Here is a 22362-nt window from a genome sequence, read left to right as displayed (position 1 = left end):
TTCAACCTCCGCCCAAAACAGAAGTAAGGGTTTGTACAAACATTCAGCCGCCGATTGTGGCCTCTTCCGATACCCTCCGGCACCGGCAAAACCAGTCAAACAACGGCATGACTTCGGCGATTATAATGGCGGCGATATCTGCTGGCAACACCAAGCCGCAACTTCAGATTTAAAAAAAAAAAAACAATTTCAAAACCCAAAAAATCCCTTAGGTCACGCCCCTGTTGCTACTTTGATTTCACGATCATGGCAGCCTTGGCTGCCCATTCAATAATACCCCCTTCTTTTCCTTTATTATGTTATGCTCACAGTAATTTTTTTATAATAAAAAAAAAAAAATCTGCCAGCCCCCAGAGCATTAGGAGAGTTCCCGGTGACAGCAGTGGCATTAGGCAGCGGTTAGGGCGGCTATGGTTGCACATCCCTTTGCGGGTTTCATTGTGCGTTGCCAGAATGGCAGCCATGTCTGCTGATCATGGTGGCCTTTGGCTGCCCCCCCCCCCCCCTTTTATTTATTAATCCTGCAAGTCGAAAGAGCTCTGCAATGTCATCTGGGTTTTCTTTTCTGTTGTTGTTTTCCTTATTTTTACAGATTCTATAGAGAAGAAAACTTTGATAATGGTGGTGGTGGCTGGGGCAACGGTGGTTGTAGCGGTGGTGGTGATTTGGGGTATAATTGGAAATATCAAATTTGGTATCCTAAATATAATTTACAAGTTTGGGTATCTAAAGTGCATTTTCTACAAACGTTGGGTACCTCAATTGTCATTATTTATCTTATTTTGGTTGAGGCTAAAGCTGTCTTTTCAGCTTTTGGATTGTTTTAAGTTAACACCGTTACTCTACAGGGAGGGGTTGAGTATTTTCAAAAAACAGGGGGTGACTTGAGTATCGTTCCATTTTCAGGGGGTGTTACGCAATTTATCCTTTTTAGAATTGTTATTAAAGTGTTTTAGTTAGGCTGGATCAGGATTTCATGTGTCCAGCCTTGTTTAAGCTACTTTCCGTTATTTTAGGCTGATTTGTAGTGGTAGTAGATGACGTCCAAGGTAAACTAGTTGTTGGAGGAGTATTAGGGCTTAGTTTGATTCTTGTTTTGAGTCTTTTACATAAGCTTATGATGATGGGCTGCTACCCTAGACACATTTGAATGGAGAAGAAGCTTTCAGTTCAATTGGTCTGTGGATTTCAGGCTAGCTCTAGTGGACTCTGGAGTGTTTGCATTTGTGGATTCAGGTGTGATGCTGTTGTGGATTCAACAAGGTAATTAGGTGGATTCTTGATTTTTATTTCTGTACTTCATTCCCATCAACTGATCACAGGTCAGTGTGTACTTTCATTCTGTTCTTTTCTTCTCTGTTTTTAAGCTCCAGATCTGAGATCCTTTATTTCCTGCTCATGTCATATCTTGTTTAAATTCTGATTTTGATCTAAAATTCTGTTAGTTAATCATTCTTCTGTTTTCTGTTTGAATCCTTGCTCTGTTTTGACTTTTGAGTTAAAAAAAAAATCCAATCTTGTTTTGTTTTGAAACTTCAATTCTAACCATGGGATTTCAAATCTGTTTCCATACTTAGTAATTGGTTTCTATTCTTGAAACTTCCTATGGTTTCGAAAGTCAATCTTTGAACTGATTTCTTACTTTCCTAGTTCAAATTTGATTTCAATAATTTCAATTTCAAACTTCTGTTTCCAGTTTCTAATTTCAGATTTCTGTCTGCTATGGGCCTGCATGATAACACTTTTGTTTCTCTATTTCTCTATTTTTTTGTTCCTGGAAACAAAAAAAATAAGAGAAATCCATTTGGTAACACCGGCTCTTTTTTTTGTTCCTGGGAATGAACCGGGACAAAAAGGTTGTTGAGAAATAGAAAAATAGAAGCTCCAATTTGAAGCTTCTCTGTCCCAGAAATAAAAGGAAGAAATAAGGGGGGACTTGCTCTTTAATGAGCACATGCTTCATTTGATGGGCAAAACAGTAATTTCATGTTCAAAATAAAACATCACCATCAATGCAACTTCAACTAGCACCTCCACCTCCACCTCCACCACTACCACCACCACCGCCACCGCACCTCTGCCACCGCCACCATTACCACCACCACCACCATCAATGTCGCCACCACCTCCACCACTATTGCCACCTCTACCACCACTGCCACCACTACCTCCACCGCAGCCACCTCCACCCTTGTCACCACCTCCACCACCACTGCCACCACTACTGCCATTGCCACCTCTGCCACCGCCGCTACCACCTCCATTGCCACCGCCACCACCACCGCCACCGCCACCTCCACTACCACCATCATTGCCACCGCCACCACCTCCACCTCCACCATCACCTCCACCTCCGCCATCATCTCCACCAACACCACTATCATGTCAACCTCCACCAAATTTTTGGGTTGGAATGGGGGAACAAAGCCCCGTCGTAGCTTCAGAATCTGCTCCAGTGGACGGGGGTAATCCGTCTTCGTGGTTAGATCTTCTCCTTCGGACCCTCAATTGCGATACGGAGACCTAGCTCTTAGATCACAGTGCCCGACCACTCGAATAAAGCTCCTTATGTTTCCAATTCCCCTCTCAATGCATCCTAGGATCTCCTCCCGGTCGGCACTTAACCATCCCATCCCGCACCCTCAGCAGGCTGAGCTACAGAAGGGCTTATTCTGACTGGAGCTTGAAGATGGAGAAGAAAGCAGATTGAACTACTTACCGTAAGTAAGTTGTTCAGTCTTTCCTTCTTATGCAACATGGCTAGAGCAGCTGTGGCGGAACCCTTGTCACAGTTGTGTTAATGAATTTTCGGTTGTTAGGCTCTCTACTTTGGTGGATCAAATTGATTCTATTGTACGAGTTCAAGCAAGTATAATAAATAATGCATGGCATAAATATAATGGTGTTAGGGAAGCAGTGATATTGGATGAAAAAGATGATAGTGTTAAGGAAGTTGTGAAGTTGGCAAGGAAAAGCTCTTCAAGAGGTTCCACTCCTACATACTCAAGATTCTTAGACACAAAAGTGTCCATTCCGAAACCCCTCCAGTAAGAGCTAGAGCAAAAGGCCTAGTTTAATGGCATTTTTGAAATTTTATAGAAATTCTAGTAACAAAAATGATTGTGCATAACAAACATGTTTCTATTTCTTTTCTGACCAAGAAATATAAATTATTATGCGTTACCAAATATGTTTTTTTGCCCAGTAATAGAAGTACAAAAAGTCATTTCTGGAATAGAATCATGTCCCAGAAACAGAAGTGTTATCATGCAGGCCCTATTAGACCCGTTATTCTGAGCTGAAATTGATCTTTCAATCTGGACCCTCTGAAATCTCCATGGGTTCTCAGATTTGGATATTCCTTCTTCAAGTAGGAATCTTTGGATCCTAAGACATCTTAATGTAGTTCTGATTTAAGGGTTAATCGAAACAGAGACATAAATTCCAGAATTGAGAGTAGATATATAGAATGAAATCAGTTAGTCGGATCAGGCTGAATTCTTGGTTGAATTCTACCATTTGACGGTATAAGTCTTGCTGAAAATTTCATCCTGATCCAATGGCTGGATCTGAGATTATGTAGGATTCCTAGTGCCTCTAGGATAGGGGTAAATCAGTCAAACTAAAGATCAGAATATTGATCAGATTGTAGGTTTTATTAGGCCAACAGAATATCACTATGGGTTATTAATTTCAGACCCAACAGTATCATAAACAGCCTATGTCAATTTCAGCCTTTAAGGTCATAAGGATCAAGCCTACTCAAGGTAGGATCGTGTAATAGCCAGCAGAATTGAAATTAGAAAACAGGTTATGAAAGAGGACATTGTTGGTTGAATTCTGTAAACAGAATCAGAATCATTAACGTAGATTTCAGTTAAAACAGCAGTCCTAGTGATGATAGGATGGGAGAATCTCAGGAAACAATAATGGACAGAATGCAGAGAACCTGAAAATCAGAATGGTACCTTTATGAAGAATGAGTAAAGAACAATGGCAACTGGGCTTCCCACCGCAAGGTGTTGACTGGATTCACACCTATCACACCTTGATTCTGCAAGGAAGAACTCGCTCCACGCAAAGAGCAGAACAACAGTTTTTTTATCAAAACAAAATCATGGGTGAAAGATCCCCCCACTCCGCTTATTTATATTACTGTCTACAAAACAGAGTTGGATTTGGGCTGGGAAACCCCCAAGCTGACTCCAACAACTTGGCCAGTTCCTCCTTAAATTCTAAATGGCCTTTAAGAGGAGGTAGACCTAACTTAAAACACTTAAAAGACAATGAAATAAATATCTAACTTAAACTGAACCAAATAAACCACTGGTTGACCGGGTCTGACTCAAAACAACTTTAAACATAAAACAAAGTGGACCCAACCCTGGCCTTTCTTGGACCTCCTGCGCAGGTAGGTATATCTTCAGTACTGCATCACATCATTTCATGCATGGCCATGATCACATGTTAGAGATTAGCATATTGTGGCAAGTGAGAAATCTACAAAAGGAAGTAAAGGGGTTCTGGAACACCTAAGAATAGGGTTTAGAATTCCAGCATGAAAACCAGAATCTCAGTGAAGTTTTAAAAACCAGATTCAAAAGAAAATCAATATACCAAAATAAGAAATTCTTCTTAAATTAATTATTAGATTGATATTAAATTAGTTCACCAATGAGGATTGGAGATCAGATCATCAGATTAGCAATCAGATTCATAAACTGAAATTTAATTAAGAAACCTACTAACAACAGTACTGCTGGATTTGATGGACTGATTCTGATCTTGGAACAGAATTAAGAATGAACTATCATGCACAGGCTAGAAGACAGAAAAGAAGATAAGAGAAAGGGGCATAAGAACAAATTGTATAGAAACAGAAAAGATTTGTTTCGTACTTTGGTGAGAGGAGAGAGAAATAATAATGTAAGGAGGGGGAGAAGACAGCTCAGCCACACAAGGCGATTTCCAAACTAATCCATTCATCCCTATCAAATCATGGAGGGGTTGGGTTTGTAACATTGTTATTTATAAAAAACGGAAATAAAATCTCTTAAATTTACTCCACTAATGACTCTTAACCTTCCTAAACTATAATGCTTAACTTAAAAGGACTCTAAATTAAACTAATTTGACTACGTAATAGGTCCCACACAATATTAACCATATATGTAATCCCGTGTACCTCCTTAAATCCTTTTGGGCTTATAAACGAAGCCCAATACATTAAAAATATAAAAAATAACAAGCCCAAGGCCCATAGCATAGTTGTCAAGGAAGTGCCTTGACGCCTTGATTTTTTCCATCTCCAACGCTTAGGATCACCTAGACACAATGACAGCTATGGCCCATAGAACCCAACCATGGGCCAAAATAAAGTATTTCAAGGCCCAATTGGCTTGATTGGACACCCTTAGCTGCATCAGGAAGTGCCCTACAGAATGCTTAACAAAAAAAATAAATTAGCTAGCTGCCATGTTTCCTTGTCCTTGATTATTATTTTGCTCTTTTTGGCCCAGAAGGAGAATTCCACTATTGTGGGTCATAATATCACAATCAACTGTGCTGGATATATTTCATGATTTAATTTTTCATCATATAGTTTCATTGAGAATATCGATTCTGTTTTTGTGCATCCATATATCCGTTAATTTTTTTTTTAATTTCCCTTTCTAAATAATTTGTTTTTGGTTTTGATATGATGTGTTTGTGGAAAAAAATTCTGAAGCCTTTCTCACAGCTATATATCTTAAAAGGACTCATGATATTCTGTATGTATGGTATAAATACAAAAACTTTTCATATTTTACTCCCCCCTCCCACATATAGCCATTTTGAGCTGGGCTGAGGTGAACTTAGAAATCTTCTAGCTGTTTATGACTTTATGTTGATTAAGCATCACCAGAAGTTGTTTCTTTTCCTGTTAAAAACTTGACCATGCACAACTTGCTAGATTAGAGTGTTTGATATTTTTCAGATCTTTTAACAACTACTTTGATGGCTGTCTTTTGCTTGTCATCATTTGTTCCATCTGCTTCATTCTCTACCATGGATCTCTTATACTTGGTAAATATTTTTTGGGGTCCTGACTCCTGATAGTGACATAGCACATCCACAGTGGTGATGCTATGGCTATTATTTTGAAGTTCAACTTCTTAAACCCATGTCACATGTGAAAAATGGGGTGGGTCCATGTTATAAAGGACACATTGTCCATTTTACTGGTCAAATTTCAACACATAATGAATATACTGTGACAATAAATACAAACAACAGTAACCACAATCAAGGATGGAAGAAGAAGAGAGGAGACTTCCCAAGAGAGAAAACCGTCAATAGATTAGGCAGCCTCCCTCCATCGTATATTTATATTGGAAAACATCATTTACAATAAAAACCCTTGCAGAAATAGGAAATAGAAATCCTAATCTAACTTGGGAAACAAAGTATTAATCTAACTAGGAAAGCGAAATACAACAGGAAACTATAGATCAATCACGATAGTGACACTTCCCTAAGTTCCCTTATCTTGGACAATTATAACCAGAACATTATACTGCTGGGGATAGACAAGAATACCTATAATACCACCACTGTACAAACCTTAGCATTTACTGTGTGAGTTAAAACTTAAAATTGCATAAAAAATTCTGGAAAATTTGGAAAATTACAAGTATGCCACTAACCTCCAATATTCATGGTGGAGCCAAGTGGTTTTTCTGTAATTTGGTAAAAATTTGGGTGGTGTTTTGAACCCTATTGGATGTGAAACTTGACTGATGAGATGGGTGTGAGTTTCTTTATACTATTAAGACACATGTCTACCATAACCTAGCATTTGGCAACTAGTGAACCTTTTTTAATGTTATTCAATTATCCTTTTGTTTTACTTTCCTGCTGAAATTTTGCTAATCATGAGACTTGGCTCGTCTTCCTCTAGGGAGATTTGGTGGTAGGATGATGAGGTGCAAGCAGCCATTAAGACTAATTTTAAGACATGCCAAAGGACTAAGGATGTAGAGGATCTACAAAGGTATTAATTTACCAAAAATGAAGCTAAGAATATTGTGGTAAAAGTATGGGCGAAGATATATGAAGATCTTTTTGACAATCTGAGCACAAAGGAAGAAGATAAGTTATTTATAAGATAGCTAAAGTGAGGGAAAGGAAGAATGGAGATCTTGACCATGTTAGATGTATTAAAAATGAAGATGGTAATGTACTAATAAAGATGAGGACATTAAGAAGAGATGGAAAGGTTATTTTTGCAGCCTACTAAATGAAGACGCATTGAGTATAGTTCCGGAAGATTGCATTACCCATGAAGACATTACATGCCGTAGATATATACGAAAAATTAGGGTGTCTAAAGTAAAAGAAGCTTTAAGGAGGATGAAAGTAGGCAAGGCACAAGGTCTAGATGAGATCCCAATAAAATTGTGGAAGAGCTTAGGAATCTATGGTTTATCTTGGCTAACCGAGCTGTTTAATAAGATTATCAATCCAAGGAAAATGCGACATGAATGGAGGAGAACCATCTTTGTTCCAATTTACAAAAATAAAGGTGATATTCATAGCTACAATAACTATAGAGGCATAAAACTAACGAGCCATACTATGAATTTACGGAAGGGGTTATTGAAACCCACCTAAGACAAGAAATTACTATTACAGAGAACCAATTTGGTTTTATGCCAGGAAGAAAAATATTTACTTAGGAGACTCATGGAAAGATTTCGAGATTGCAAGAAGGATCTCCATATAGTCTTTATTGATCTAGGAAAAGCTTATGACAAAGTTCCTAGAGAGTTAATCTAGCAAGTACTAGATAAGAGAAATGTTTCAAGTAAATATGTAGACATAATTAAAGATATGTATGAAGGTGCAGTGACAAGTGTAAGAACTGTGGGGGTCCAAGGTAGTGAATTCCTAATTACAATTAGGTTACATCAAGGATCAGCTTGAAGCCCTTATTTGTTTGCGTTTATTATCGTGATGATTTAACTAGAGACATTCAAGATGAGGGTTCTTGGTGTATACTTTTTGTTGATGATATTATTTTGGTGGATGAGACAAAAGCAGGGATTAACGCCAAGTTGGAGTTATGGAGATCAACCTTGGAATCAAAAGGTTTTAAGATAAGTAGAACAAAGACGGAGTATATGATGTGTAACTTTGGTTACACTAGGACAGATAATGAGGTGGTGAAAATTTATGAGAGGGAGATTCCACGAAGTGATTATTTTAGGTATCTGGGCTCAATCATAAATAAAGAAGGTGATATAGAGAATGATGTTTCATAGAGAATTAAAATAAGAAGTATGAAGTTGAGAGGTGCGTCCAGAGTGTTGTGTGATCGACGTATTCCTTTAAAGCTTAAATGAAAATTTTATGGGTTAAGTAGTCATACGACTGGCTAGAAGGTCGTGCTTGGCGCGTTGGTCAAATGCTCACATGCTGAATGCTTGGTCACGGGTTCAAGTCCTGGAAACAGCCTCTCTGGAAACGCTGTGTACATTTGACCTTCCCCAAACCCTGATAAATGCGGGAGCCTTGTGCACTAGGTATGGCCTTTTATTTTTCCAGTCATACGACTGCCTATTATGTATGGTGCAGAATGTTGGGCAGTTCAGAAGCATCATATAGATAAGTTCAGTGTAGCAGAAATGAGGATGTTGAGATGGATGAGTGGCAAAACTAGGAATGATAAAGTAAGGAATAATCGCATTAGAGCTAATTTGGGAGTAGCTGCGATACATGATAAGCTACAAGAAAGTCGTTTGAGGTGGCATGACCATGTCGAAGGGGGCCTTTGGATGCTCCAGTATGGAGGAGTGATTTGATTCAGATTGAAGGAACTAAAAGAGCCAAGGGCAGACTTAAAATAACCTTAGGAGAAGTGGTGAGGAAAGACACGCATAGCTTAGGCCTTGTATCAAATATAACCTCGAAGAGGGCTGATTGGAGGGCAAGGATCCATGTAGCCGACCCCATTTAGTTGGGATAAGTTTGAGTTGTTGTTGTTGTATGATACTTGGCTCGTCTTTCTGTTCCTTCCTCCCAAAAAGTTTGGTAATTTACCCATCATTATGGATTTTTTTGCTCTCCTAATTTTCAATCTCTAGTTGCATGTTTGAAGTCTATGTTAACTTGGGGGGCAACTGAACCTTGTTTTATTTTTCAGGCCCTTACTTCAACTGCAGTGAAAAAGGGTGGACTGTCTACAGGGGATGTGGCCACACAATTCAAATACAAGAATGCTCTCGTTGATATAAAAGTTGACACGGAATCGAATGTGTGTTTGCTTTATTCCTTTCTTTTATTTGCCAACGCAATAAAGAAAATGTAGCCTCTTGTTTTTATTATGCAGCTCAATCTTTTATCTCTAATATTGACAGGTTTCAACAACCATTACTTTCACAGAGATTCTGCCATCCACGAAGACCATTGCTTCGTTCAAACTGCCTGATTACAACTCAGGAAAGGTAATGAGGTTGTTGTCTTAAACTGTCCACAATTTTGTAACAGAACTCTTAACAATAGTTACATTCTGTTGATTTTTAATGCAGCTTGAGGTGCAGTACTTCCATGAGCATGCAACCTTTACTACAGCTGTTGCCCCAAACCAGTCCCCAATAATTGATCTTTCAGCCACTCTTGGCACTCCCACCTTTGCTTTTGGTGCAGAGACAGGTTATGAGGCTAAGTCGGGTAGTTTTACCAAGTATAATGCAGGCTTTAGTGTGACCCAGCCTGACTCCAGTTTTTCAATGATTTTGTAAGTCATCCAACCCGTAGGTCAACAGACAAAATTGACAGGGAGGACAGCATTGCCTTCTAACACATATTTCCTTCCCACTCTTTTTTCTTCGCCAGGGCTGACAAGGGAGACACACTGAAGGCATCATATGTGCACCATCTGGATCAGATGAAGAGGAGTGCTGGGGTGGCAGATATCACCCGAAGGTTTTCCCTGAACGAGAATACATTCACTGTAGGAGGATCATATGCTGTTGATCCTCAGACAGTCATAAAGGCGAGGCTCAATAACCATGGGAAACTTGGGGCCCTCCTTCAGCATGAGCTCAAACCCAAGTCAGTCCTTACAGTCTCCAGTGAGTTTGATACCAAGACTTTGGACAAGAATCCTAGGTTTGGGTTGTCCCTTGCCCTCAAGCCTTGAGTGCTCTGTTGATTTGTTCTGATGGTATTCTCAATGCTTCTTGATTTTGTTGGTGTTTTAGTGCTGTTTGGAAGGGAAAGGGGAATAAATAGTTTCAAATATATATTCTATTTTTTTTTTAGGCCAAGGTTTCTGAGGCTATGGATTTTTCAATTGGATGCTTTGGCCCTATTTTTGTTTTCCATTTTTTAAGGAGTCAGTTTTGATATGGATGCATCTGTAAAATCTTTTTCTTTTCTCTTTTTTTGTTCATTTATTCTGATACCATTGTCATCAAGACCTTAATTCAATTGAATATTTCACCGGCCCATTGAAAATTATTCGACTCAGGTTGGGTAGGCCAGATTAGACAAACTTATTTATTTAATCTGTTATTTATGCCTGCATTTGGAACCATATGAGATTTATCTAAACTCTCTTGATCTGTATTCAAGCTTCTCAGAGATCTTTGTTTACCATCACCTGCTTGGATTCTGTTGAGCCATTATCTCTAGTTGACTTCAGGGTTCTACAAGTTGGGATTTTCGTTAGCCTTCTAGGCTCAATATTAATGCAATGAATTTTATTCAAGCTGAAAGATCCTTAGAGTATTTGTGTTCCTTGCACAGATGAGTGGCTGAAATGCTGCGGTTAGATATTTTAGGTGATGGGGTGGGTATTAACTCACAGATTGGCCTCAGAGTGGCAGCTCCTCATGGTAATCTGGAGTCAATTCATAGTGCATTACTTATTCCAAGCTTGTAACTGGGACTGAAAAGGGGTAAAAGGAGTTTGAAGAACTTTATTTTGGGTTGTAAACGTTCAACAACAGCATTTCACAATGCAAGAGTACAACACCATATGTAGTCCTCCGGAAATCAAGTGGAACCTCTATTTTCTTTTGAAGTCACGACCCATGCCATAGCCAGATTGAATCACAGGAAAGAGGCTAGAAGAACTAGTTTACATAACGAAGCCTGACAAGTGAACAAGCTGACACATTGCACCCGTTGAAACAACAGATTTTATGGTAAACCAGGGTTTAGCCTGATAAGTGTAATCTTTACACAAATTGCAGCAGTCGGAGCAACAGATTTTCTGGTAAATCAGGGTTAATGTTGTTGAATCATGTTAGTGTAGGCACCGGCTAAGTCACCCTTATTACCAGTGCCAAGAAACTGAGAAATCTGGAATAGTTTGCCGGTCATGATGGCTAGAAGGTTGAAGTGGGCAGCAGGAAAGGGTTGGGGGGGGGGGGGGGGGTTGGTCTTGGTCGTTGGCAACAATAAGCTCTCCCAATCTTGCAGCTGCAATCATATCCATGTTGAATTGCAATGGCTACTATGACCAAGCTAGGTTGTAACAGCCGAGCTTTAATACCACCCGTTGGGATTCAAGTAAAATTCATTCCAAAAAATTAGCCATCAAGGGGAGGATGCTAAAGTGCTCGTAATCCTTCATATCAGACTGCTCACATTTGATGTGGGATCGCTTCTTTCCCGAACCGCAATAATTTATTGAGTCTTCCTCACAAAGTCATCAACAAGGAGACGTAAGTAGACCCACTAGCCTTTTTGATAACGTGGGAATAAAATCCCAGTGTCTCAGTCACTACTTTTCGATTACACATTTCTATATAAAGACTAAAAAGAGGGATTGGCAAGGCTGGAAAAATTACAAATTTTTTATCCCTTTCTCCCTTGATTCCGTGGGTCGTTTGCACGCGAAGTTCTTGTAGTTGGGGAAGAAAAAGGGAAGAAGAGAAGGGCTCTCTTTTGTGTTCCTCGGTTTATCTATCAAATAAAAAAAGGGAAGGTACTATTGCTTTGCTTTTCTTATATTTATCACATTGCGATTGTTTGTTGAGTTATTTTATTATTTGGGTTATTATTCTTGATGTTTGTTATCCTTTAGCATTAACTAGAAAGAATATTTGTAATCCTTTTATTGATTACAGTGAAAGGTTTTATGTTGAATAAATCTTATGTTTTTCCTTCATAGAAAGGTTTTCTATGCTCAAATTGATGTATTGTTTTGCTGTTGGATTGATTTATTTTTGTGTGAAATTATTTTAAATATACTTGATTATCATTGTGTTTCTCCATTAACTTACATACAAGTGAGAAACGATTAGTTTTCTCAAAAAAATACAATCATATAATATATGGATAACATGAAAACGAAGCAATGGTGAATTACAACCATGTATTGTATGTGTAAACAGCATTGGAATGAATGCTTGAGTGATTGGAATCGATCACCCAAGCCCCTTTATTTATAATAACTTGAAGTAAACTAATCAAAGTACAAATAGGAATAATAACACCTCAGTCCTAGTCCTACTAGGAATTCCTAATACAACTAGGAATGCCAGAATAGGACTCAGCTGAGGATAAAACAATAAAAATAAAATAAAATAAAAGAATCCAATCTGACTAGTACTACTCCTAACATGACTAGGACTAATCCTAATCAGCTAGGACTAGTAGGACTAATCCCAATCCAACTAGGACTGCTTACCCCAATCGGGTAAGCAGCCTATTTCAACACTCCCCCTCAAGTTGGAGCAAAGATGTCGATCATGCCCAACTTGACTAGATTAGGATGAAACAATTTTCTAGACAATCCCTTGGTGAAGATATCAGCAAATTGATCCGCAGATGTCACAAAGGGAATACAAATCAGCCCAGCTTCTAACTTCTCTTTGATGAAATGCCTATCCACCTCAACATGCTTGGTACGATCATGCTGTACTAGGTTGTGTGCTATGCTGATAGCAGCCTTGTTGTCACAGTACAGCATCATAGGAAGACGAATAGGAACACCAAGATCTTTTAGCAAACCTTTAAGCCATAGTAACTCACAAATACCTTGTGCCATAGCTCAAAACTCAGCTTCGGCACTAGAACGAGCAACCACATTTTGCTTCTTGCTACGCCATGTAACAAGATTTCCACCTACAAAGGAGCAATACCCAGAAATAGACTTCCGATCAGCAGAACCAGCCCAATCAGCATCAGTGTATGCTTCTATCCGTAGATGACCATGCGTAGACAAAAGAATTCCTTTTCCAGGAGCTAACTTCAAATAGTGCAAGATACGAAGAACAGCCTCCATATGAGAAGAGTAGGGATTATGCATAAACTGGCTCACAGTACTCACGGCGATAGCAATGTCAGGACGTGTGTGTGAAAGATAAATCAACTTCCCTACAAGTCTTTGGTACCGGCCTTTATCAACAGGCTCACCCTCTTTCTCCTTGAGTCGAACAGTAGGGTCCATAGGAGTATCTGAAGGATGACAGCCTAGCAACCCGGTCTCAGCCAATAAGTCTAGGACATACTTCCTTTGGGAGAGAAAAATGCCTTTAGAAGATCTGGCTACTTCAATCCCAAGAAAGTATCGTAGTTTTCCTAGATCTTTAATCTCAAATTCTTGTCCAAGGAAGGTCTTCAACCGTCTGATCTCATCGCCATCATTGCCAGTAACCACTATATCATCAACGTAGACTATAAGAACAGTGAGTTTTTCACCAACCCTCTTTATAAAGAGTGTGTGATCAGCATTACTCTGCTTATAGCCCACAGAAATCATGGCCTTGTGGAACCGGCCAAACCATGCTCGAGGTGACTGCTTCAGCCCATAAAGTGCGCGCTTCAGTCTGCATATTTTTCCTTGGTTTCTGTCATAAGAGAACCCTGGTGGAATGTCCATATACACCTCTTCATCCAGTGTTCCATTTAGGAAGGCATTTTTTACATCTAGTTGCTGCAAATCCCATCCAAGGTTGACTACACAAGATAATAACACACGAACAGTATTTAACTTTGCAACAGGTGCAAAAGTTTCCTGGTAATCAATGCCGTATGTCTGAGTGAACCCCTTGGCCACAAGTCGTGCTTTATACCTATCCACAGTGCCATCCACCTTCTGTTTCACTACAAACACCCATTTACATCCAACGGTTTTCTTCCCAGGTGGAAGAACCACAAGCTCCCATGTGTTATTTTTCTTCAAGGCGTCCATTTCTTCCATCATAGCTGCCTTCCACTTTCCGTCGATAAAGCTTCCGCCAATTGTTAGGAATACGAAGAGAAGAAAGAGAGGAAATAAAGGCACGAAAGGATGGGGAAAGGGAATCATAAGAAACAACATGAGATATGGGATGCTGAGTGCAAGTTCTGACACCTTTGCGAAGAGCAATAGGTAAGTCAGGATCATTACCAGGTGGAGAGGCAGGTTCTGGATCCGGGTTCAGCAATTGGATGGGTACTGGAGCAACAGTTGATTGAACCTGCTTATGTTTCCTTGCATAGGTCTTCACATTACTGGCATCAATCCTCCTCTGAAATTCACTAATAGTCCTTTGGATAGGAGTCTGGACCGGGGTAGATTGCTCCCCCTGAATAGAAATGGTCTCCCCCTGTGTAGGAACCTCTTCCCCTGCCTCAGGGGGAGTACTAGGGGTAGGCCGAACTGGTTCAAACTCATGGTAAACAGACTGAAGTGGAGGTGGAGAGTCAATAGTCAGCACATCTTCACTAACACTCTCCCCCTGAAGAGGTGGGGACACATAATATGGAACATGTTCATGAAAGACAACATCCATGCTGACAAAAGTCCTGCGGGATGGAGGGTAGTAACATTTGTACCCCTTTTGGGTAGCAGAATAACCCAAGAAAATGCAGCGGAGGCTACGTGGGTCAAGTTTACCAGGGGACCTTGTATCCCTAGCATAACAAACGCATCCAAACACCTTAGGTGGGACTATAAAGGAAAAAGAGCCAAGTAATAGCTCAATAGGGGCTTTTGAAAGAAGAACCCGATGGGCAGCCTATTAATTAAATAGGCGCGAGAGGACAAGATCCCCCAATAAAGGGAAGGGACAGGCGAGCAAACATAAGGGCCCTAGCCACCTCCGGGAGGTGGCGGTTTTTTCTCTCGGCCACACCATTTTGGGCGGAGTGTCGACACAGCTGGTCTGATGGAGGATTCCATGTGCAGCAAGGTATTTTTGGAACTGACCTTCCATATACTCTTTCCCATTGTCACTCCTCAAAATTTGAAGAGTGGCACTAAACTGGGTCTTAATCATTTGATGAAAGTGTTGAAAACATAAAAAAACTTCACTCTTTGTGTGCAGAAGGTAAACCCAAGTGAACCTAGAATAGCAGTCAATGAAAGTGACATACCACTGATGGCCAGTCAGGGAAGCTTTCCTACTAGGCCCCCACACATCAGTATGAACAATATGAAATAAGGAAGAGGATCGTTTATTAGAAATAGGATAAGTTGAACGCGTCTGTTTAGCCAAGACACAAGGCTCACAAAAAAAATTTTCCTTATTACAGTCTTTAACTAATGCTGGAAATAAATTGGATAAAGTACCTAAGGGGGGATGGCCTAGTCTAGAGTGCCATTTATGTAAATCAGAAGAGAAAGATGCCGAAGGCAAAGCCGGAGTTGGATCGCCATCAAGCAGGTACAATCCGCCATGCACTTTACCCGATCCAATCGTCTTCCCCGAGTCCAGTTCCTGAAAAACACAGTGAGTGGGAAAAAAGGTCACTTTACAATTTAGGGATTTAGTGATACTGCTAATGGAAAGAAGGTTAGTTGTAAATTTGGGAATATGCAACACAGATGACAGTGTAAGGGAAGGAGAACAACCAATGGATCCTTTCCCTGAGATGGAGGAGAGGGACCCATCAGCAATTTTGACTTTATCCTTACCAGAGGCAGGAGAATATGTATTAAAAGGCTAGAAGAACTGTCATGTGATCGTAGCACCGAGTCAATGATCCATGGAGTGGATACTACGATGCACAATGACCAGCAAAAGAAATACCTGTACGGGCAAAGAAGGAACCTGAATTGGCAGCAGACATAGTAGAGGCAGTTGATGTGTTCAACATACGACGCAAAGCCTGGAGTTCTTCCTGGGAGAAACCAATGTCAGCAGTGGGAGTTGGAGCTACACTTTCAGTATGATTGGCTTTGTTTTTAGACTTAGCACGACCACGTTTGGCCTCAAAATCAGCTGGCTTTCCATATAATTTCCAACACTGAGCCTTGGTGTGATATGGTTTGTGACAATGCTCACACGAACAGGCTCTTTGGTAGTAGAAGCGAAACACGTCGGAAGAAGCAACAAGAGTGGGGCCAGGCGTTTGTAAGGCTGATCTCTCAACTTTGGGAGTAATCATCATGGCAGCCGTCGTGTCTCTTCACTGTGAACATAAGAAAAAGTCTCCTCTAAAGTGGGGAAAGGAACCCGTCCAAGGACTTGCACCCTAATAGGATCATAGTCATCATTGAGGCCAGCCAGGAAATCATAGACACGGAATTGGTCTACATAGGTGTGGTAGGCAGTAATATCAACAGTAGTAGTAGGCTGAAACCGAGCATAGTGATCCAATTGCTGCCATAAACATTTGAGGGCAGCATAGTATTTGGTGACAGAGACATCTCCCTCGAGTAGTGGTTTGGAGTGTCTTCCGATTTCATAAACACAGCACCACTTCCTGAACGACCATAAGTGCCCTTGACACTGTCCATATCCGTATGCAGGTGTCAAGAGAAGATCTTGACTAGAGAGGTCGGTGGTCATAGAGTTCGAACAAAGGACATTACCATTGCATCATTGGCAGCCCATTTAGTACGAGCAACACCTTCTTGATGGGTTGTTTGGTGGTGCCGTGAGGTGGCTGAGTCCCCTACCACACTTTAGGGATAATGATCCGGCCCAAATCAAGTAGTTTGTACCATCAAGCTTAATGGCGGCCATAGGGAAGAAAATCGGACCTAGTTTGATCTCCTCCGAAGTAGCAGAGTCATCTCCGAGTCACCCATGATTCAACCAAACAGAAAAATCGGATCTGTAAAAAAACCGATTCGAATGGGTTTTTAATTTGCGAGTTTTTCACCGTCGTAATGGGTGAAACCTTGGTCGAGTTCCCTACTAATACCAGGGAAGATAACCTCCAAAAATTAGCTCTTTCCGATAAGCCAATAAAAAACCCTAAATTTTGACAAATTTAGGAAGAAGCTTGATTGCGAAAAAGCGATTGCGAAATTGCGAAAAGAAGCGCAATTGTATCTCAAACACTTCAGGTCTTCAACTAAGGGCTGGTGTAGACCAATAGAAGCAGGAAACAATCTCCATAAAAAAAGAAATCAAACTTCAGGTGTAAGAAGAGCTCGATCTCCAGGGATGGAATAATCCTGCCGGATTTAGGTCACACCGGTGTTCTTCGATCTTCAATGAGGTGACATTGAGGGCAGCAACTAAAATTGCATTAGATCACCTCACAGTTGCTGCCCTGATGCGGAGAAGGAGGCCGAGAGTGGTGGAGAGAAGAAAAAAAGGAAAAAAAAGAGAAAGAAGAGAGAGGAGAGAACACGAAATCGAGAGAAGTCGTTTCCTAGATCGATTAGGCTCGATACCATGTAAACAAGACATTGGAATGAATGCTTGAGTGATTGGAATCGATCACCCAAGCCCCTTTATTTATAATAACTTGAAGTAAACTAATCAAAGTACAAATAGGAATAAATAACACCTCGGTCCTAGTCCTACTAGGAATTCCTAATACAACTAGGAATGCCGAATAGGACTCATTGAGGATAAAACAATAAAAATAAAATAAAATAAAAGAATCCAATCGACTAGTACTACTCCTAACATGACTAGGACTAATCCTAATCAGCTAGGACTAGTAGGACTAATCCCAATCCAACTAGGACTGCTTACCCCAATCGGGTAAGCAGCCTATTTCAACAGTATGGATAATAGGAAAACACTAGTTTTACTTGTAGGTGATTCACCCAATCAACTTAGGTTGCGTTTGGTAATGCTTCTGTTTCACAAACGTTGTTCTTTACCTTTATCATCTTTTTCCATTTCTGTTCTAAAACACTGTTTTTTGCTTCTAAAATGGTGTTTGGTAAATCTGTTCCAAAACTTTTTTCAGAACAAAAAAAAAAACAACAGCTGATCCGTTTGGGCATACCTGTTCTGGAACATTTTTTACCAAAATAATCAATTATTAAAAAAATGCCATTAATTTACTAAAATAAATTTAACATGTGATTGTCATCATTATCATGTATGACACACCAAAATTAATGACAACTAATTTGTCAATATCATCTCCCATTAATTTAAATCAAATACAAAAAATAATGTACGCTGTTAAGAACAACATTAGTTCAAAACCTCAATAAACACAGTTATCCATAGTATATTGTTTAATATATGAATACCATCAATCTTCACTCTTGTTTACGTTTAATTTGGTGATTGTATTGAAAACGTCTCTCAACATCTTTGTACGATTCTCTAATCCTTTAATTGCAATTTTCAAATATCCTTTGATATAATCTGGTGAAGGGGAAGAAAACATAAATGTCGATGTTTCTGAACATGATGACGGAGATGGAGTATGTTATATAGAAGAACTAAGTATCACCTCATTTATCCATGCAAACCACAGCCACGATTATTAAGCTGTAGGACAATTAAATATGATTATCATACTTGTTCAGAGGAAAAAGAACAATAAAGTGATCAATCTAGAAGGAGCACCAATTGATGAGTTATAAGCATAACATGATCATCAGAGAACCAATCACTTCATATAAAATGATTCAATAGATGTTATTTCCTATTGAGGAAGAGTATCTCTTTGTCTTTTATGAAGACTCCAGAGTCCAGCCCCAACTCCGAGGTCTAGAGGATATGGTTTTTTGGGACAGCTCCAACTTTCATGTAAGTCAACTCTAATTCATTTAGAACTTTTAGAACTGGAGAAGCAGTCAAGCATTATAGTGTGAACTGCTGAGTTGCAACGCCTTACTGGAATCTACAAGAACACTCTCAGAAATGCAGGGGTAACATTACTTTATGATCACAAGTAATCCAGGTTATGTATTCCCATAATGACATCAATCACGATGAGTTACAGCCCCAGAGCTATAAGCTGTCAAACATTACAGTGTGAGGTGTGAACTGCAAACTCACGGCCCTGGAACTATCAATGTGTTCAATTTCATGATCATCAATGAATTTCCCTCACATCATCACTAACTTCATGACCAGCATGGTCAAAGGCTTATCCCAATTACTGAGGTTAAGCAAAAAAACTCTGTTTCAACATTCTGCCTTAATTTTCAGAACAAAATTGTGAAGTTCCTTTTTTTTTTTTTCCCCCAATTCCTTAATAAACAGAATATGCCTAAGAAAAACACAAAACTACAGTAGAGGATTGATCAGCAATATAAAAGGGTACAAGATTCTGTCATTCATGCTTCAAATCTACTGTAAAGGATTAATCATCAATATGATTAATCCTACATCCTATCATCTTCAAAACCTTCTGAGTCATCCTCCGTGTTAATTCACAGTTACCTAAACTAACAGAAAACATAAAATTATTAAAATACCCTCTATATCTTAATACATTAAAAATAAAAAGATCAAACTACCCTAAGTCCTACCACCCTTCCAATTACCCCATTTCCCAAATCTCTCACGAACTCTTCACCGCTGCTATCTCCTCGACCCCATCCTTCATCTCCGGTACGGTTGCCGTCTCCTCGACCCTCCACCCTTGCATCTCCGGTCGTCGCTGCTACTCCTCCGGTAAACTCTCTCTTTCTTTCCCTGGAACTGACATCTCAGGCCGAAATACCAGGTTGTTGTTGTTGTTCTCAGGTTGGAATTCTCGTGTTTCGGTCTTTCGGAGGTCTCATACGTGCGAGCCTTCATCCCCGATATAAGTTGCAGTTTCTATAAATTCTCACTCGAGAACGACTCCACGAAATTCGATAACCATTCCAGCTCGGCTAAGTCGTCGTACTAGCAACAAATTTCTTCCATGTTTACCTTCTTCTTACTGGCTACTGCCCTTTTTTTCTGTAAATATATAGAGGAGGGAAAAAGATCTCCAAGACGTCAGTGTCCCAACCCCTTTTGCAAGCCATCCCCTATTTTACTGTAACACCCTCTTTTGAAATCCCCAAAACACTCTCCTATATAAGGAGTTCTGTAATTACCCCCTCCAATGCCGGTTACTACACACGGGCGTAAGAACCCTCTCCAAAGAAAGAGAGAGATTGTTGGGTTATAAGATTCAAAATTCCTAGTTGTCTTTGATCTTTACCTATGTTTACCCCCCTTTTCTTGTTTGGGGTAGCAAATGTAGTGTTATTGGTGGTTGAGCAAGTAGGTAAGTAAGCTAAATACGTTTTGAACAATATCGGGCGACTCTTTGTATTCCTACTATTTACTATATTGCTTTGTATTTGTACTGCATTGTCAGAACCTGTGTATACCATTTGGGGAATGCCCCTGTCGTCCAGTGGAGGGAGCTGGAGAGTCCAGCCTAGCAAAACCACCTGAAAACAGGGGTGGGACTTGGGCCTCACATGTGAAATAACCACCCCACCCCTATTTTTGCTGTGGTTTTGTTGGGGCTGGACGCTCCAGCTCCCGCCACTGCAGGACAGGAGCCTTTTCGTATACCATTTACTGTCAGTGTATATTGTACACTGCTCTTGTTCTCTATCTTCTTCCAGTGTTTTGTTATTGTTCTCTGTATTCTTCCAATGTTTTTGTATGTGTATGTTGCCTGCATATTTTGAGTATAGCTTTTCGGGTTCCCTAGTATAATCACACTTAAGAAATGCAATTTTTGTGATTTGGGGTAATTTTATCTTGGAGGTATAAATAAACGTAAGTCAACCCTATATACACAAATAAAGGCACTTAAAAACCTGAAGAAAAGTATCCACTACCACTTCACCCACTGTAGCTGAATATTCTACTTCAACAAGCAAGGAGTATTTTACATCGTCGAAATTGTTCTACATCATCATGGTTAGATTAACAAGTTGTTCTTTGCATAAGTTATTGTTCAAGGTACCTACAGCTAGCTACCATATCACAATTATATTTCTTTTGAGACAAGTCCAACAAACAATGTCCCTGTTCCTTATATTCTATTATTTTTTTTTATAATAGAGATGGATGCAACTTGTAGACAAGACGAGGAACTCGTGGGTGTGCTGCCTTTCAATGACCAACAGTTAATTATTTTTTCATATCCGCACGTTCGTCTTCCTCAGTCACAGGTTTTGGAGATGAGGACTCCTTTCCTATGTGAAGTCTGGAGTCTGGACGGTGAAGACGGGGGAGACCACCACCTTTTTCCTTCTACTTTCATTAGTATTTCTTTACCCACAACAGCCCCACTCCCCCACTTCATTCCAGCAGTCGTCTGTCGGAGTTCCAAAGTCCAAAAACCAAACCCTCCTGTCTGTCTGTCTGTCTCTCTCTCTCTCTCTAAAACAAACAACACCCCACCTCCCACTAAAAATAAAAAATTCAAAAAAATCATATGCCGTGACTCTTCTGTTAAATAAGTTGCCTTCTAGAAATCTATTTCCCAAAATATCCTTATGTCTTTATATACTTTTCACTTGCATACCAAAGATCATAATGTCCATTTGTCTGATTTGTGGGTCAATTCTAGGATTTTTTACACCGATTCCAAACCAGATCGCCTGATCGGCTGATCCCGATCCCATGTTTTGAAACTTTGACGAGAAGACAAATAAAGTGCGTTTTCAATATGGATTGCAAAAGCAAATGCCATTGAGGGGAGAAAGAAACCCTATAATTTCAAAGCAAGCAAGTTTTAATTTTTTGGGAAATTATCGGTGCCATCCCCTGATGTTTGCTTATATTTTAAAGCACACCCGCTAATTATCATAATATCAACCATTATCCATTTTTTAATGGTGTTAATCTTTGAAATTCTTTTGACCAAAATACCCATTACATTAAAACATAAAAAACCTAGATTGATCCAATGACTGAGAGAGAAATATTACCCAATCAGATTGTTCCAATGACCAAAATACTCCCAATTTTTAAATTAAAATTGATTAAAAAAAAAGCAACATCCACAAGTTACCTAGGGCGCTTGTTAGTGGACATCACCATAAACACAAACACTACAGCAAAGCTCATCAAATCATTTCTCACAAAGAAAACAGAAGGGTTTGTTTAAGATCGATATCGAAAAATTAGAATAAGAGAAGTAAAAAATCTGCGTTTGGGAAGGGGTGCAATACCGCAATGGGTGATTGCTGAGATGGGCTATGGAACCTGGGGAGATTCTAACCATTATCCGAAA

The 22362-nt window shown here is 39.7% G+C and overlaps 2 protein-coding genes across 2 annotated transcripts in view; both read left to right on the top strand.

Annotated features, from left to right (window-relative positions):
• The window catches only part of LOC122661566 (mitochondrial outer membrane protein porin 2), a 33077-nt gene extending 22466 nt beyond the window's left edge, over positions 1 to 10611 (top strand). The window contains exons 3-6 of the mRNA XM_043857004.1: positions 9185 to 9295; positions 9399 to 9485; positions 9570 to 9778; positions 9877 to 10611. Coding sequence (XP_043712939.1) covers positions 9185 to 9295; positions 9399 to 9485; positions 9570 to 9778; positions 9877 to 10183 — 714 coding nt within the window. The 3' untranslated portion in view covers positions 10184 to 10611. The remainder of the gene's footprint in view (positions 1 to 9184; positions 9296 to 9398; positions 9486 to 9569; positions 9779 to 9876) is intronic.
• Positions 2292 to 22362, top strand: part of LOC122661565 (adenylyl-sulfate kinase 3-like) — a 32994-nt gene continuing 12923 nt past the window's right edge. The window contains exon 1 of the mRNA XM_043857003.1: positions 2292 to 2309. The gene's annotated coding sequence lies outside the window, so the exon portion shown is untranslated. The remainder of the gene's footprint in view (positions 2310 to 22362) is intronic.

The sequence above is a fragment of the Telopea speciosissima genome, chromosome 5 (assembly GCF_018873765.1).
Source record: "Telopea speciosissima isolate NSW1024214 ecotype Mountain lineage chromosome 5, Tspe_v1, whole genome shotgun sequence".
NCBI lineage: Eukaryota > Viridiplantae > Streptophyta > Magnoliopsida > Proteales > Proteaceae > Telopea > Telopea speciosissima.
The sequence above is the reverse complement of the archived record's forward strand: the minus strand, read 5'-3'. Positions and strand labels throughout refer to the sequence as shown.